The sequence below is a fragment of the Remersonia thermophila genome, chromosome 1, assembly GCF_042764415.1.
Source record: "Remersonia thermophila strain ATCC 22073 chromosome 1, whole genome shotgun sequence".
In the NCBI taxonomy this organism is placed as follows: domain Eukaryota; kingdom Fungi; phylum Ascomycota; class Sordariomycetes; order Sordariales; family Chaetomiaceae; genus Remersonia; species Remersonia thermophila.
The window spans coordinates 2,131,572-2,147,138 of NC_092217.1; the positions used below are offsets into that span (position 1 = coordinate 2,131,572).

Sequence of the window (15,567 nt, forward strand, 5' to 3'; positions counted from 1 at the left end):
CGCGATGTGGTTCCCAGAAGCGTCGACACAGAGCAGAACTCGGCGGTCATAATCACCTATGTACAAATGTACGACGGAATGGCTTTCCTTCTTTAAACGAGGTGCTTAGTGATGGTACGTTGCAGCACATGTACTGTGTACGTGCCAAGCAGCAAGCGATCCAGGGGATGTGCGGGGGGAGGATCTCCTCATGTGAATCGCTGCCGAGGTTGTCTGGGGTGGTTTTGGATGCGGGGAAAGCTGCATCTTCTCAGCATTCCATCGGGGATCCCTTGATCGGGCAAGGCGCCGGTGTGCGTGTGTGCGTGGGTGCGTGTGTGTGTGTGCGCGTGTGTCAAGGCCTGGATTGGGTTCCCTGGCTGGCTTCCATGGGCGATCAAGTTCCCATTTCCGGGCAAGGCACGCCAAGTCGCGGGCAAAACCACACAAGGAGGTTGACGTCGTGTCTCATGATACGAACTAGAACCCCCCTATGGCCCCAGATTTCCGGCGGTTTGGAGACGTTACCGGTAGTTGGATTCCGTTAGCGCTCCACAGCCAGGAGAACGGCGCTACGTAGCTAGACCCTCCCCCCCTGTTCCCTTGGCTCAAAGCATGTGAGGCAACGGGGTGCGGACTGCGTGTGCATGCCTCTCGAGGACCTGCCTCTTCACTTCTGCTCGGCTGCCCTCCTTACGTGCCGCCTCAAGCCGCTCACCTCGACGCTCACGCCCTCCTTGCTCCTCAGCGTGAGCACCGCCGCCCGCTGGGCCACGTCGATGAGGTTCTCGACCTTGCCGCCCATGGCCAGGCCCGCGACCAGCACGCCCGTGAAGGTGTCTCCGATGCCGTTGACCGACACCACGTCGGCAACGCGCTCGACCGCCGGGAACAGCCGCATGTAAACCCCGCCGACGCTGCTGCTGCTGTTGCTGCTGCGGCTGACGACGTAGCGGGCGTGGTCCGGATCGTGAAGCCGCGGGTCGTCGGGCGCCAAGAGGGCGGTCAAGAGCGCGCCGTTGGCGCCCAGCTTGGTGATGATGGTCGGGATGTACGGCAGCAGGCTGACCGTCTGCTGCGGGATGCCCGCGTCGGCCAGGGCGGCCGACGAGATGTCGACGAAGCGGTCGCGGGCGCCGCGCGTGATGCCAAAGGCGTCGAGCACGTTGAACCACGGCAGGTGGTGCTCCAGGTAGCCGTGCTCCCGGGCCGCCTCGTACATGGCGCTCAGCTCGTGCTGGTTCGGCGTGCACAGGTCGACGCTGGGGTGCGGCCAGACGGCCAGCGGCGGGGCGTGGGCGGCGTGCTTCTGGAGCGGCGGGAACAGACGCTGCGATTTGGCGGCCGAGACGGGCTCGAAGGCGACGCGGGCGCCGTGGGCGCGGCCGGCGTGGATCCAGGTCTGGATGTCGTGGCCGGACCAGTTGGCGTCGACGACGAGCCATTTCGGCTTGGATGCGGCGACGGCCGAGGTCCAGTAGGTTGGGAACGAGTGCGCCGAGAAGATGGCCATGTCCGCCATGGCCAGCACGAGGTTCTTGTGCGCGTCGTTGACGGCCACGTACTGCGCCGTGCGGGTCGACGGGTACTCGTGGCCGAGCCGGCGGATGCACGACGTGTCGAGGCCGTGCTCCTGGAGGGCCGTAAGGATGGTGGAGCCGGCGATGTCATCGCCGACCACGCTGCAGAGGCGCACTTTTCCCTCGTCGCTGACCCGGTGGGCCGCGAGGGCAATGTTATGTCCGACGCCGCCTACCGACTGGCTGATGGCCGCCGGGTTGGACGTGTGAGGCACCGGCGACACGAGCTTGCCCTTGCCCGGCGATACGCCGCCAACAAAGTCGCAGCTCAGGTCGAGAGCGACGGAGCCTGCCACGAGAACGTCTACCGAACGGTGGGCCTGCGTAGCGCTGTTAGAAATGTGCCGGCGTGAATGTGCGTGGCGAACGCTTCCAACGTCTTACCGGCGCGCGGGACTCGGGCTCGGTCCTGACATGGGACGGCTGCGCCCTCCATGGAGGGGTGGAGGTGGGCAATGGCGTATGGCCAGGCCGTCTCGCGTTCGTCGCGACGGGCGTGACGGGCGCGCCCTCCAGCATCTTGGCCAGCTCGACGGCGATCTTGGCCGCACGGGCAACGTTGGCCTGCACGAGGGCCTTGTTCGCCGCCACGCTTCTCTCGTCGGTCAGCTCTCGGATCCTCTTGAGGATGTAGGGCGTGTTGGCGTTGCCCGTGAAGCCCTTCTCTGCGGCTTCTCGCACGGCCGTCTCGATGGCCGCCTCCATCTCGACCCTCGGAATGGCATGCTCCTCCGGGATGGGGTTCGCAAACAGCAGCCCGGACTCGACGCCCAGGCGTTCCTGGGCCAGGATCATGGCGGCGGCCTCCCGCTCGTCCCGGACGGTCGCCGGGCTGCGCACGCCGCTCTCCCTGGCCCAGAAGGCCGGGAAATCCACCGGGGTTCCCTCCGGGGCGCCATCCGCAAAGGTTGCCACCAGGGCGCCTTGGGTCTCGAGGTACTCCAGGGTACGGGCGATATCCAAAAAGCCCTTGCACCCGCTGCTCACAACGGCAACGCGGGTGCGCCCCAGCTCGGTCAGATCGGCCGACACGTCCATCGACACCTCGCCACCCCGATGCACCCCGCCAAGACCGCCGGTGCCAAAGACGCGGATGCCGGCCAGGCGGGCCAGGAGCATGGTGCCCGAGATGGTGGTGCCGCCGTGGCGGGCCGCGCCGCCTTCGGTGGCCAGCAGGCCACCGGCGGCGAGGAGGGCCAAGTCCCGGCGGGAGGCCTTGCTCGCGCCCTCGCGGATCATGCGGTCAACCTCGGGCGGGGTCAGGCCGACGGTGGGCACGCCGGCGAGGATGCCGCACACGGCGGGGACGGCGCCGTGAGCGCGCACGATGGACTCGAGCTGCAGGTCGGAACCCAAAGCGCCATGGGTGTAGATGGTGGATTCGAGGGCCACGACGGGCTTGTTCGCGGCGATGGCGTTGGCGACCTCGGGGGAGATGCGAAGGAGACATGAAGCCCCCGGGGACGCCGAGGAGAGACAGCGGCGGAGGAGGGGTCTGGAGACGAGGCCAAAGCCCCGCGCCCGCGAGAGGGCGAGGAGCGGTGCCATGGGGGACGTGGGTTGGTGTTTACAGGGGCTTGCCGATCAACAGAAGGGAAAGCTGACCAATCTTCCCGCTGCTGCCCCAACCGCTGCAGCGTCACTCGGTCACTCGGGTTCCCGAGATGGTTGTATCCTGAGACTGAGACGCAACAATCACACAGCTAGACTCTGTCGCTCTCGAAAGTTGGAGATCTCAAGATGCGTGGCTGACATTGGACCGAACTGTGTAAACGTCAGCCCACGCCTGGCTTGGAGTTGAGCCGACGGCTTGAACCAGCAATGCAAGAGTTGTGAAAGGATGGTTTCCATATCTGGAACGCTGAATCTGAACCCTAACCCTCCTCCCACCTCTCCAAACGGGCCAGATGGGCCAATCACAGATCAAGGGGGGGGGGGGCCTCTCGAGGTTGTGTGGGGCCTGGACTCATTTCCGCCCCAGCTTCAGCTCTTCTGCAGACCTAATTGTAACCTTTCACTCAGTCCAGTCTCATCATAACTAATATCTACCTGGACGTTTCGCCATGTTGAACAACAAGCATACCAACCAACCTATGCTCTGACCGATGCAGCCCGGCTGCCCAGTTCCTTCAGATGCGTTTCCATGGACGAGCAGGGGTGGCCGGAACTTCGGACGTGCAACCGTTGCGGCCCGCGTTCACCCCCCCCTTCACCCCCTGAGCCAAGCTCTCGGGAGCCCCCTTTCCATCTGAAACCTGCCCCAGACCCTTCGAGCTCGTCGCCAACGCCTCTTGACAGCGTGTGACCCCCCGCCCCCCCACGCCCTGATGTTTCTGCGGTTCTTGTTGTCGCTGAATGCCAATCATTCATGCTCGAGGTTGACCCAACCCGGAAACCGGAATCCCATTGCTAGCCACCTGCGGTGCGCAGGAGCCCCCGGAACCTGGGCTGCGGACAGCAACAGCAAAAAACCAGGCCCCAAGGTCTGTTTCCGCCCACCGTCTCCCTCGGACGCAGGGTCCGCAAGCGAACCTAGCCCCTCATTAGCCCGTTCCCTCTCATCTCGGCTTGTTATGAACTTTTCTTTCGCCCTGCGTAATGTTAGCCAACGGCCTCCCGTTCGATAACATGCCTGCTGGCCCTATTTTTTTTCTTCCTTGACGTGAATGCTTCTAGAAACCTTGGAGTAGCAGTGTGCCCCTCCACCATCGTTTTGGCTTGCCTTCGTTCAAGGGACATCTTTCTTTCCTGGTCGCGTTTCCTTCTTGGTAAACGTACCGAATCGAGACTCGGCAACATGGGAAGCTCCCGGTCTCTCACGGCCTCGGCCATCGCGGCGATTCTGCTGGCAGCGGGAACGACGTCCGCCCAGTCGTTCACCATTGCCAATGGGCAAATATTCACGCCCGGCCTCGTCATCGTAAACGCCCCTCAGCCGGGCACTCCTCTCGGCGGAGGTGGGTAGTCATATAGTCATCCATCTCCTCCTTCGTCCGATGGTCGACGCCGCCGGCTCATGCATTCTCCTCCCAGAGTTCATCGAGGTGGCGCTGGACGTCACGGCCAACGGCCGCCTGCCCCTGCCCCCCTACCCCGAAGACAGCCCCAGCATGATCCACAAGATCGATATCTTCCTTTCCAGCTACGACGCGGGGCGAAACTTCACCATCACGAACGGCACCGCCTCGCTCCTCGGTGACGCCCTGGGCAACATCATGGAGCAGGAGCCCGGCAGCACTGTCAAGCACGTCAAGTGGGTGTGGCCGGCCTGTCTCGCTGGCGATGGCGTGCAGGCTGACAATAAGGATCGCGGGACGTACAACGTATGTGTTTTTTTTCCCTTCTTTTTTTTATTTCTCATCCGTTCCCCGAGCCTGCGTTGATGCGAACAAAACAAATAAAGGTGTCGATCCGGCAATCCTTCCGCCTCAACGGGCAGGATCACTACACCGTTTTCGACCTGCCCATCTCGGTCACCAACAGCATCCCCCCGAGCCTCACCCGGCCGCCGTGCGACGAGCTGGACAACGACCTGCTCACTCCTGAAGAAATCGCCGCCTCGTCCGACGAGACCGTGGGCATCTTGTTTGCGCCGGGGGATGCCACCGTCGTGGAGACGGTGCTGAACGGTGCGGCGACCCGGAGAGCGGGCCTGGGGTGGGCGGCGGCAGGGCTGGCTTTGGGGTGGATGATGTATTTGTAAAACCTGAACAGAAATATGGGGGTGTGCTTGGTCACAGTTTGTATCTTTTCTTGTGAGTAGAGAAGCAGAGACAAAGACTTGATTGAGTCTTTGTTTCTGCTCCGGTGGTTACCTATTAACGTTCACTTTTCTCGGGTTTCCCGACGCACCGAGACAGTGAGCTCTCAGGTGCACGAATGGTAAAAAGACGGGAGATATTGGCCAAATCAGATAGCATATGGCTGTCCGTAATACATGCCACAACATCATGGCTTGTTGCTCTGCAATGACTTGGACTGCTGTGCTGTGTAAGTGAGTGTGGCGAGACGAGCGAGCGAGGCTGAGGCGACCTGACGGTCCAACCAAATGGATGCCCCACCAATGTGGGGCGCTTGGCGCTTCCGATCTGCAAGGCTGCGGGCGGACAGGAAAAAAAGTTCCCAACCGCAAGACATTGGATGCCACAGAGGCTTGGACCGGACCTGACCTTCTGGCTCTGTCGCCTTCTTCCCAAAACACGTCACCCATCCTACACCCAACCGACACCATAGCCATGTCGAGGCGCAAACAGCAAAAAGAGGAGGACATTTCCTCCGATGAGGATTCGTTCGCCGATTTCGACGAGGATGCCGCCTTCTCATCCGACGACGAGGACGAGGACGAGAGGAGGAACACGGCCTTTCTCGAGAAGGACTCTGACGAGGAGGAGCTCGAGCGGCTCGTGCTGGGGAAAAAGGAGACATTTAGGGAGCAGCTCTTTCGCGACGACTTTCTTCCTGCCGTCGCCGACGCCCAGGCCCTCGTAAAGGCCGGCGGCGGCGGCGATGACAAGTCCACCGGCCTCGAGCACCTCGCGGATTCGGAGCTTTTCACCCTCGACGCCGGAGAGTCGACGGATGAGGACGAGGCCGAATTGCCAAAGCAGGCCTTGCAAGAAGCCGAGGAGGAGGCTCCCGCGTGGCAAGACAGCGACGACGAGCGCCTCGCCGTCTCGCTGGCCGGGGCCACCCGCTTGCGCAAGCTGAGGCAGACCGAGGCCGAGGATGTGGTCACGGGTACCGAGTACGTCCGCCGGTTGCGGCAACAATATCTGCGCCTGTATCCCCAGCCGGAATGGGCCAAGGGCACCGGCACAAAGCGGAGGAGACGCTCCTCGGCCGCGTCGGACGGCTCGTCCGCGGATTCGGACGTGGAGGTCGACAGCGACGCCGAGAGCATCGACGGCCCGTCTCCGCTCGACGCCTTCCTCCGCGACGCCAGCTCGTTCGCCGCCGCCGGCTCGGATAGCTCGCGCAAGCGCCGCAAGCTCCGCCCCGAGACCATCGACATCCAGCGCACCCGCGACATCCCCGACACGCACCGGGCCGCCGTCTCGACCCTTGCCTTCCACCCGCGCCGCCCCATCCTCCTCTCAGCCAGCACCTCCTCCGTCATGTTCCTGCACCACATCGACGCCTCGGCCTACCCGACCCCGAACCCCGCCCTCACCTCGGTCCAGGTCCGCCGCACCGACGTTCGCCGCGCCGCCTTCGTCGGCCCGGAGGGCGCCGAGATCGTCTTCGCCGGCCGCCGCCGCTACTTCCACACCTGGAACCTCGCCTCGGGCGTCGTCACCAAGGTCGCGCGCATCCACGGCCACCAGCGCGAGCACCGCACCATGGAGCGCCTCCGGCCCAGCCCGTGCGGGCGCTACATCGCCGTGGCCGCCTCGGACAAGAAGGGCGGCGGCATGCTCAACCTGCTCAGCGCGGCCACCATGCAGTGGATCGCCCAGGCCCGCATCGACGGGCGCGGCGGCGTGTCGGACTTTGCGTGGTGGAGCGACGGCAACGGCCTGACCATCGCCGGCAAGGACGGGCGCGTCACCGAGTGGAGCGTCGCGGCGCGCCGCGCGGTCGGGATCTGGCGCGACGACGGCTCCATCGGCGGCACCGTCGTCGCCATGGGCGGCCGCGGCGGGCCGTCCGAGATTGGCGGCGACCGCTGGGTCGCGGTCGGCTCCAACAGCGGCATCGTGAACCTGTACGATCGGAACGAGCTCGTCATCAGGTCCAAGCCAGGGGCAGGGGCCGGCAAGGACGAAGGCGACAAGGCGAAGCCCGCCGGCGCGGGCAAGGGGGCAAGCAAGGCCGAGGTGGAGATCAAGGCCCTTCCCGAGCCGCGGCGGGTCCTCGAGCAGCTGACGACGGCCATCTCGGCCGTGGCCTTCTCGCCCGACGGCCAGCTGATGGCGTTTGCGAGCCAGCACAAGAAGGATGCCCTGCGCCTGGTGCACCTGCCCAGCTGCACCGTGTACCGCAACTGGCCCACCGAGCAGACGCCGCTGGGACGGGTTACAGCGGTCGCCTTCAGCGCCGGTGGCGACGTGCTTGCGGTGGGGAACGATGTGGGCAAGATACGGTTGTGGGAGGTCCGGGGGTGAGTTGGGCGGTGTGCATGCGGGTCGTCAGATGGGAGTGTTAGGGGTGTTGTCATCATCATCATCATCATCGCCGTCGTCGTCGTCGTCGTCATCGGTTGGTTTGGAAAAAAGGCGGATTCCCAGTAGATATCCAAGTCATGTCCCATTTCTCGCTTGTTTCGTATGATCCAGCACCACGCAGGTTTGTGACCCAGCATGTCCATCTCTGACAGACGCTCCCTCTTCTCCGCGTACCCGGCCAGTTTTCCTTGCCCTACGAACCTTCTGAGGGGGGGGGGGGGGGGGGGGGGGTGGACGCCCAGCCTGATAGCACCCATGAGATCACAGACATTAGTGTGAGCCGTAGCGAGAGCCTGTGGATTCTACACGGCTCTCGTGCTTCCTTTTCTCCTTTCCCTCCTTCTCCAATGCCGCCTGTGCTCGAGAGATTGTCAACATACAGACCGCGTCCAGTACTCCCTCCTGCTACCGAGATCACCGCGGATCCTAAGAACTTGATGGCCGTGGTTCTTGGGCCCTTCTGTGTAAAGTCTTGGACAAACTGTGGCCTGGTCCGTTCAGGAACATCTGGATAAAAGGCGTGATTTTGGCATCGGCTAGTACATACGGCCATACCCACAAGAAAGCACGGGATCCCGTCTGCTCTCCCCTAGTTAAGCTTGTGAGGGCTCGAGTAGTAGTTGGGTCGGTGACGACCAGCGAATGCCGGGTGCTGTATGTTTTTTGGTTGCTTCCCATTTTGTTCTTCTATTCGTTTTTTATTTTGTTCTCTTTTCCCTTCTTGCTCAGTTGATTTCCTTTCTTTTTTTTTTTTTTTTTTTTGGATTTCGAAACCTTCGGGGCAATAATAATGCCTTTGGCTCAGGGCCTGGACCGTTCATCTTGTATCACTTCCCTTTCAGTACAGTGCCTGGTGACCAACCAGGGCCAAGATGATTTTCGAGTCGGTCGAGAGGGAGGGCTGTGCAGCGACGGTGTGTCGTCCGGTATCATTCAGGATCTCATCGCCGTCGCAGGGAGACGGGAGGAATGAGATTTCAGGACTCATTGAGGCGAACGACCACCGGCAACCAACAGCCAACGCAACGGCGCTCTTCCATTGAGATGTGTCGCACGCAATCTACAGAATCTCGAATTCAGGAACATCTCTTGCGGGACGAGATCTCTGCGTGCGTTGGCTCCTGTGTCACCTCGGAACCCTAAATTCAGGCATAGCCTGAACGCAGGGAGCAATTTACGACACGATGCATCAGCCAGGCGACGCCCGGGGTTTTCAGCCAAGGGAAAAGCAAGCAGACGGGGTTCGTTACCGCAGTTGGCAGCACGGTCGAAGCGACAGTCAGCATGTTACTTGAAGGTTCCCCCCTCCCGTTCTGATCCGACCCGAGGTGGTAGGAAACCAACAAAAAAAAAAGCCGTCCTTGTATATGTCATTGGAGAGGTACCCATATGGGAGGGGAGCGGCATTTCCCGGTTTGTAAGGTGAAGAGGTTTGTCCCACAAGCCTGTCCAGTCAGAGATGCAGATCGATCTGGTCAAGATGGCAGGGACGTCGCCCCAAAGGATGATTCCAAATGGATGCTGCCCTTGTCACGGTCGGCGAAGTTTCAGAACACCCATCCCTCCCCGCCAGAGGGTCACAGGCGCGGGCCGAATTGGGTTAGGCGTTGCCCTTCCGCATGCTCCGCGCTTGGCAAACATTAGAGCGTCGCATCGCACCGGTGCGCTGCGAACCGTCGGCTGCAAGCGCCTTGAGCACCAACGCGGCTGGCTGGGCTTGAGCACGAGACGACCGGATGCGGGCGAGGTCCTGAAGTTTGAGACATGGGTTGCGTGGCCACTTGCACACAGCATGTGCATAAGTACACAGCAACTAGGACACAGCAGCGTCCACGATGCGATGCGTTTGCTGCCGTCGACAAAACAACCCCCCCCCGACGGCCCGGTCGGCGGTGCTGTCAGCAAAAATAAAGCTGGAGCACCAGAAACAGTCTTCCGAGACGGTGCTGGCAGCCAACGTCATCCGTTTCATCCGAGAGGGCGGAGGGGGAGGGGGGAGGATATCCATGAATGGTTGGTTGGCACCGCAACGGCTCAGGAATCCCGCCTTGTCCGAGAGAAGCCACCTTGTGCCAGTTTCGGGACTGTCGGGTGAGACTGGAACTGGGCGTAAGCCGGACTGCGCCTTCGTGGCGATGGCATTTTCCGGTTGTTTGCGTGCGGTGCTCTTGTTAGGTACCATAGGCTCATTGTCCGTGGGTTTCCGCGGGTGTGCGCCTTGGAGGAACCGGCCAGCTTTTTAAGGTGGGCGCTGGTGCGAGTTCCACGTGCGTCGGGTCGGTGACTTTGAAATTGGAGGCGGATGGATGGACGGTGATAACTACCTCAGGGTCGGGGAGGGATCCATGGACGGACTGGAAGGGAGGGAATCTCTCTCAAGCCGGCCAGGCCCTGCCGCTTTGGAGCGGGCGGCCTGGGCAGCCCGGGCATTGACAGGCTACCAAGACGCCCGGGGCGGGACTGGTCTGGTCCGTGCCCCGCCATCGATTGGAAGGGCCTGCTCCACTCCGACCAACCTGTTCCCACCCATCCAATCCCAGTTCCAGGCTTTGGCGACACGAGCATAGCCCGCCACTCGGCCTCCTAGGTAGGTCCAACGCCCCAGCATCCTCCTCCCCACCCCCCTCCCCCCCCCCCCGGCCTTGAGGTCCCCAGCCCCTGCTCTGCTCTTTGCTCTCTGGGCTCGTTATCTTTGGCTCTCGGGCGGTTCCCCTCTGGTCTCAGTGCCGAATTTGCCTCTCGTCCAAGTTTCCCTTTTGTCTCCTCCACGTCCCCTTCTCCACACCCTCCATTCTTTCTGGGCTGTCCTGACCTCATCTGATTCCATTCATCCAAGGCCCGAAAAGGCCGACTCGCGATCGAGGTTCTGCTTTCTAGCACCTCGTCTGACTGCCCCCCCTCCCCAAACCCAGCGCCTTTTCCCCTTGGGCGGGACAGGTACTATACCATACATGCACTTTTCCCCTTCCCCACCACCTGCATCTTGCATCAGCGCCGCGTCTTCGACTCGACTCGACACATCGCCGCTGACGCCGACGGACCGAAACCCGCCGACTCGCAGCCGGCCACCACCAAACCCCAATCCAAATCCTCCCATGCCCGACGCTCAACTCGACGACCATGTTCATCGCCTGATGGCCGCCCTGTACCCGTGAATCTCTTTCACATCAACCCCCTCCCGAGCCGCAAACCCGCTTCCGGCGAGATGGCCTTTCTTTCCCCCCACGTCCTCGAGGCGGCGCGCATCGTCGTGAGGCAGGCCGCCGAGACCACCCTGTCCACCATCGCCTCGCCCTCTCCAACGGACCCTTTCACGGCAAGCACCGGACTGCCGCCGCCGACCACGACGCTCGTCAGCCCTTCGTCGACCACGGCGACGCCCACGGCATCGCCCACCGAGTCGACGACCCTCATCAACGGTTCCAACAACTCGGGAAACAATAACAACAACAACAATGGAAACTCGTCGTCGCTGCTCTTCTTTGTGGCTCTGGGATTTGGCGTCGTCTTCACCAACCTCTGGTGAGTCCGGCCCGGCGTTTCCGCAAGAGGTGCCTGCCAAAGCCTCTGACACGCATGCTTTTTTTTTTTTGTTTTTAGGATTATCGTCGGGGTCAAGTATTGTTTCCGGTACAACGCGCGGAACCGCGCGATGCGGGCCGACGATGGCGACCCGATCAACATGGAGAACATGCCGCGCCCCCATCGCCGGCGCAGAGAGAAGAAGCTCATGCCCATTGACGAAGTTAACGAAAAGTTCCCCATGCTCAAGTACAAGACGTGGGTTGCCAGCCGCGCACGAGATGGGCTGCCCACGCGAGGTGGCGTGTCGGCTCCCTCGAGCCGGCCGAATAGCGTTCGCGACGTCGAGGGCGTGATGGCCGAGCCGCTCCCCAAGGAGCGTGCGTCGACCGACGACCGGCCAACGACCAGCGCCACGGCGGCTCGCTCGACGACAGACGCCTCGGCCGACGCCGTTGCATCGGCGACCGAAAAGCCCGCAGCCCGCAGCCCGACCCACGTGCCCAAGGAGAGCACCTCGAGCACCGTTGCGGGGCTCCGCCGCGCGTCGACCGAGTCGAATCGCGAGGCCGACGGCTCCGAGGCGCAGAAGCGCATGAGCCACGACGACGACGACGACGACCACATCGACCCGGCCCTTCCCCAGGAATGCGTGGGCACCGAGGGCGACACCTGTGCTATCTGCATCGACACGCTCGAGGACGACGACGACGTTCGGGGCCTGACGTGCGGCCATGCCTTCCACGCCGCCTGCATCGACCCGTGGCTGACCACCCGTCGCGCCTGCTGCCCCTTGTGCAAGGCCGACTACTACACCCCGAAGCCCCGCCCGCCACCCTCCGGAGAAGGCGAGCAGGCTTCGGGGGAGACGGTCTTTAACGGCTACGCCGAGATGACGCGGATCGAGGTGGAAGCGACGAGCCCGCCGCCCCGTCGGCACGTTCTGCCTCCCATCTTGTCCCGGGGGCGTTCCAACGCGGCGCAGGCCAACGGCCGCTCTTCACGAGCCCGGGACAACCGGTCCTCCCGGACGGATCGGCAGAGGCCGCGCAACGCGCCGTCCTCTTCCGCCGCGACGGCGGCCGCGCCTTCGGCTCCCGGATCCGGGGGCAGCGGCATGCTGTCTGGGCTTAGGAGCGCGTACCTGGGATTCCGGAGGGGGAGGAACCAGGACGGTGCTGATGGTGCGTCCAATCCCATGGCGTCGGGCGCCAACACGGCCCCCACGCCATCGCAGCTGGAGGCTGGCATTCGGAGCTCGCGGCGCGCATCATAGTCGCGGCCGTGGACGGCATGGAGAGCCGACAGGCGGGCAGACCGGCGGGGGGTGTATTTGTTGCATTGCAGTCATCACGTTTGATACCCATCATTCACCGATATCCTTCTCTCCCCTACCTCCTGCCCTCCATCTAGATTTCGCGGCAATGTAACGCCTACACTATATACCACCCACCGGCCCGTCGGAGCTGCCAAGGGGCGAACGATCGATGCTTTTCCTGGATTTCTTACCTGATCACCTTTTCCACGAGCGCATCTCAGCCGCGCTTGGTTGATAAACACCTTGTGACGAAATGGCCGGAGCCTCGTCGTCTTTCTTTTTGCTGGGCAACCCCCCCTGGTATCGTTGCTTTTTTTTTTTGCTCGATGCTACTACGGGGAGCAGGAACACCAATCGGCGATGCCGATAGCAACAGCGAACGATGGCATCCTCAACCTTGTTCTGGTCAAGCCTAGCTAGGCCTTTTTTTTTCCCTCTCTGATATGACGGCACCAGCATCGACGTCAGCATCGTCAGCGTTTCTCGCCATCGGCTGCTCCACTTCATCGCCCTCTTTCGTTGCGCTGGTTTCGACATCCCTCGAATCTCCTGGCCACACTCTCACGCAGGCATCGATCGTCTTTGTCGTTGCAGAGTTGGCCCGCTGGGTTTCTTTTTTGTCCTGTTGTTTTTACCGGATTTTTTTTCTCCTTAGCGTTTGGGGCTTTATACATTGTCGCTTACACACACACACACTCTCTCTCTCTCTCTCACTCTCACGCACTCTTCCTCCCGTTGCTGCGACTGGTATGGAGTTTTGGGGTTCATGGGTTATTTCTCTCTCCTTTTTGCCGGCGTGTTGACACTGGTTATTTTCTTGTTCCTGGTGGATGGGAGGGATGGGCTCATTGGTTACGGAGGCATTGTCGGCAGGCTCGTGGCGCGGCACAAGCCGACCTGGGGTACTGCGGTGTTGGGCTGAGGTTGGGGCTCGGGCCGGCTCAGGGCTGGAGGGGAGGGGAGGGGAGGTTTGTGGCATTTTACAGGCAGAGACGGCCGGGGATAGCTATGCATTGGAAGCGGTGATTTCTGGAGCTAGCGCGTCTGCATTTTGGTGAGGATGTGGTACAAAGGAAGGGGTATTAGAACTCAGTCCCAGTCCGTACCATGGTGGTGGTGGTGGTGGTGGTGGTGGTGGTGGTGGTGGTGGTGGTGGTGGTGGTGGTGGTGGTGGCCGGACCCTGTTTTGTGATTCCTTGTGCTGCCTCTCCTGGCTCGACCCGCCGTGATCAGATCTATGCATTGCTCGACATAGCTCAGATCTCTTACGACACACAACTGAGCGATGTCTTGCCTATCACCTCATTCTTGTCAAAGCGAATCCGTAAAACGCCCTTGCCTTCCATGGTACCTCTCGCAGTAATATATATATATACATACATAAACAGCCGCCACAGGCTCAGAGATACTTTCCGCTCTGAAACCTGTTGCCAAAATTCGCCGCCCGATTCAGCAGCTCCCTGCGCTGCGAGTGCGTGATGCGCCCGCCCACCTTCATGTCCTTCTCCCAGTCGAACGCCCGCTTGCTGGGGTCGTCCTCGTCGTCCTCGTCGGCCTCGCCGCCCTTCCTGCCCCATTTCGCATCGTCCCGGCTGCGAGCCAGCGTGGCGCCGCCCGCCCGGTCGCCGCGGCGGCCCGTGCCGCCTGGTGCTCCTCCACCAGGCTCCGGCCGCGGGTTTGCTCGACGTAGGCTTTGAGGCGGGCCTCGTCGAGCTTGCGGCTGCTGCTGCTGCTGCCGCCACCGCTTCCGGCGGCGGCGGCAGGCGGCTGCGGCGGGGCCGGGGCGTTGCGCGGATCCTCGCGGCCCAGCACGGCGTTGGCCAGCCTCCGCGCCTTCTCCTCTGGCGTTTCCGTCCAGATGGAGCCGATCCCGCCGCCCTGGCGCGCCTCGGTCGCCGCGCGGGGCCCGCTCGCAAAGCGGCGAGCCTTGAGCTTGGTCGGGTCGGGGGCGCGGGCGCGCCGTCGCCGGTGGGCGGGGCAAGCATCCAGTCGTCGCGCTTGGGGGCCGTGCTGTCGTTGGCGGAGGAGGGTTGGGAGGAGAAGGATGAAGGTGGGAGGGAGGGGCCCGTGGTGGCGGGCCGGGAGGTGGCGGCGCCGGGGAGGGCGGGACCGTAGCCGTCGTCGGAGTCGGAGTCAGAGCCGGAATCTGGGTCGGTGGTTGGGCGATCGGAGAGGGGAGCTGGGGGCGGTGCTGGGCCGAGCACGCGCTTGGGAGCAGCAGCAGGAGGAGGAGCAGGTCCCATGGTTCGTGGCGGCGGAGCGGGACCGGCGGCGTCCGAGTCGGAGTCGGAGCCCAGGGGGATTTCGTCGGCATTGGCCGGAGCTGCTGAAGCTCGTGATGGTCGCGGCGACGTTGTCTCGGGAAGAGAAGGGCCTATTGGGCCCGAGCGCGGCTTGTCCGTGGTCGCCGACGTGTCGCTGGAGGCGGCGGTCGGGGGAAGAGATGGGCCGATGGCAGGCTTGGACGGGCGTCCGGGAGCGCGTGGCCCGAACCCGTCGTCCGAGTCGTCATCTAGCGGGATCTCGGCCGGGTCTTTGTCGTCGCGGCGCGAGGCCTTGTGCGGAGGGGAGCCCGGCGCGGCATCCTCGCCGTCATCGTCCGGAGTGCGCTTGCGTTTCTGAAGATGGGGAGGAAGCTGCGGACCGATGGAAACCATGGCTCTCGCGGGCGGTGCTGCTATCGCCTGGAGCCTGCGACGCAGAATTGGGAGGGGATGCCGAGTATAGCGGCTTGGAGGCGTCGAGACAATGTGAAGAATGGGGTTGGATAGGTGGTTTGGAGGATGCAGGTCTGGATGGGGAAGGAGGCGTGACGTGACGTGCGACGGACAAGTCAAACGTGACGGCGCACGTTGGCGGCCTTATCGATAACGTTAACCAACCATGAACGTCTGCGGCCCAGCGACCCGCGGCGGCGGGGGGGACCTGAGCCAGGTCCCGTCCGCAAGGGTTTCCAGTGGATCCGAGGGAGGGACAAGGGCCCTGGGATGGGGCGGCAGGGGAG

The 15,567-nt window shown here is 62.8% G+C and overlaps 5 protein-coding genes across 5 annotated transcripts; 3 read left to right on the top strand and 2 right to left on the bottom strand.

Moving 5' to 3' along the window:
* Positions 1 to 649: 649 nt before the first annotated feature.
* VTJ83DRAFT_595 (uncharacterized protein) lies at positions 650 to 3,107 on the bottom strand (the record flags this gene model as incomplete). Its single annotated transcript, XM_071012606.1, has 2 exons — positions 650 to 1,879; positions 1,944 to 3,107. The coding sequence occupies 2 exons, from the start codon at positions 3,105 to 3,107 to the stop codon at positions 650 to 652; spliced, it is 2,394 nt and encodes a 797-aa protein (XP_070869948.1).
* Positions 3,108 to 4,356: 1,249 nt separating this feature from the next.
* Positions 4,357 to 5,262, top strand: VTJ83DRAFT_596 (uncharacterized protein; the record flags this gene model as incomplete). Its single annotated transcript, XM_071012617.1, has 3 exons — positions 4,357 to 4,516; positions 4,593 to 4,882; positions 4,963 to 5,262. The coding sequence occupies 3 exons, from the start codon at positions 4,357 to 4,359 to the stop codon at positions 5,260 to 5,262; spliced, it is 750 nt and encodes a 249-aa protein (XP_070869949.1).
* Positions 5,263 to 5,794: 532 nt separating this feature from the next.
* VTJ83DRAFT_597 (uncharacterized protein) lies at positions 5,795 to 7,663 on the top strand (the record flags this gene model as incomplete). The annotated part of the gene is made up of 1 exon (XM_071012628.1): positions 5,795 to 7,663. One exon carries the CDS (start codon positions 5,795 to 5,797, stop codon positions 7,661 to 7,663), a length of 1,869 nt encoding a protein of 622 aa, XP_070869950.1.
* Positions 7,664 to 10,928: 3,265 nt separating this feature from the next.
* VTJ83DRAFT_598 (uncharacterized protein) lies at positions 10,929 to 12,521 on the top strand (the record flags this gene model as incomplete). The annotated part of the gene is made up of 2 exons (XM_071012639.1): positions 10,929 to 11,245; positions 11,324 to 12,521. 2 exons carry the CDS (start codon positions 10,929 to 10,931, stop codon positions 12,519 to 12,521), a joined length of 1,515 nt encoding a protein of 504 aa, XP_070869951.1.
* Positions 12,522 to 13,828: 1,307 nt separating this feature from the next.
* On the bottom strand, positions 13,829 to 15,220 carry VTJ83DRAFT_599 (uncharacterized protein; the record flags this gene model as incomplete). The annotated part of the gene is made up of 1 exon (XM_071012650.1): positions 13,829 to 15,220. One exon carries the CDS (start codon positions 15,218 to 15,220, stop codon positions 13,829 to 13,831), a length of 1,392 nt encoding a protein of 463 aa, XP_070869952.1.
* Between the last annotated feature and the right edge of the window lie 347 nt (positions 15,221 to 15,567).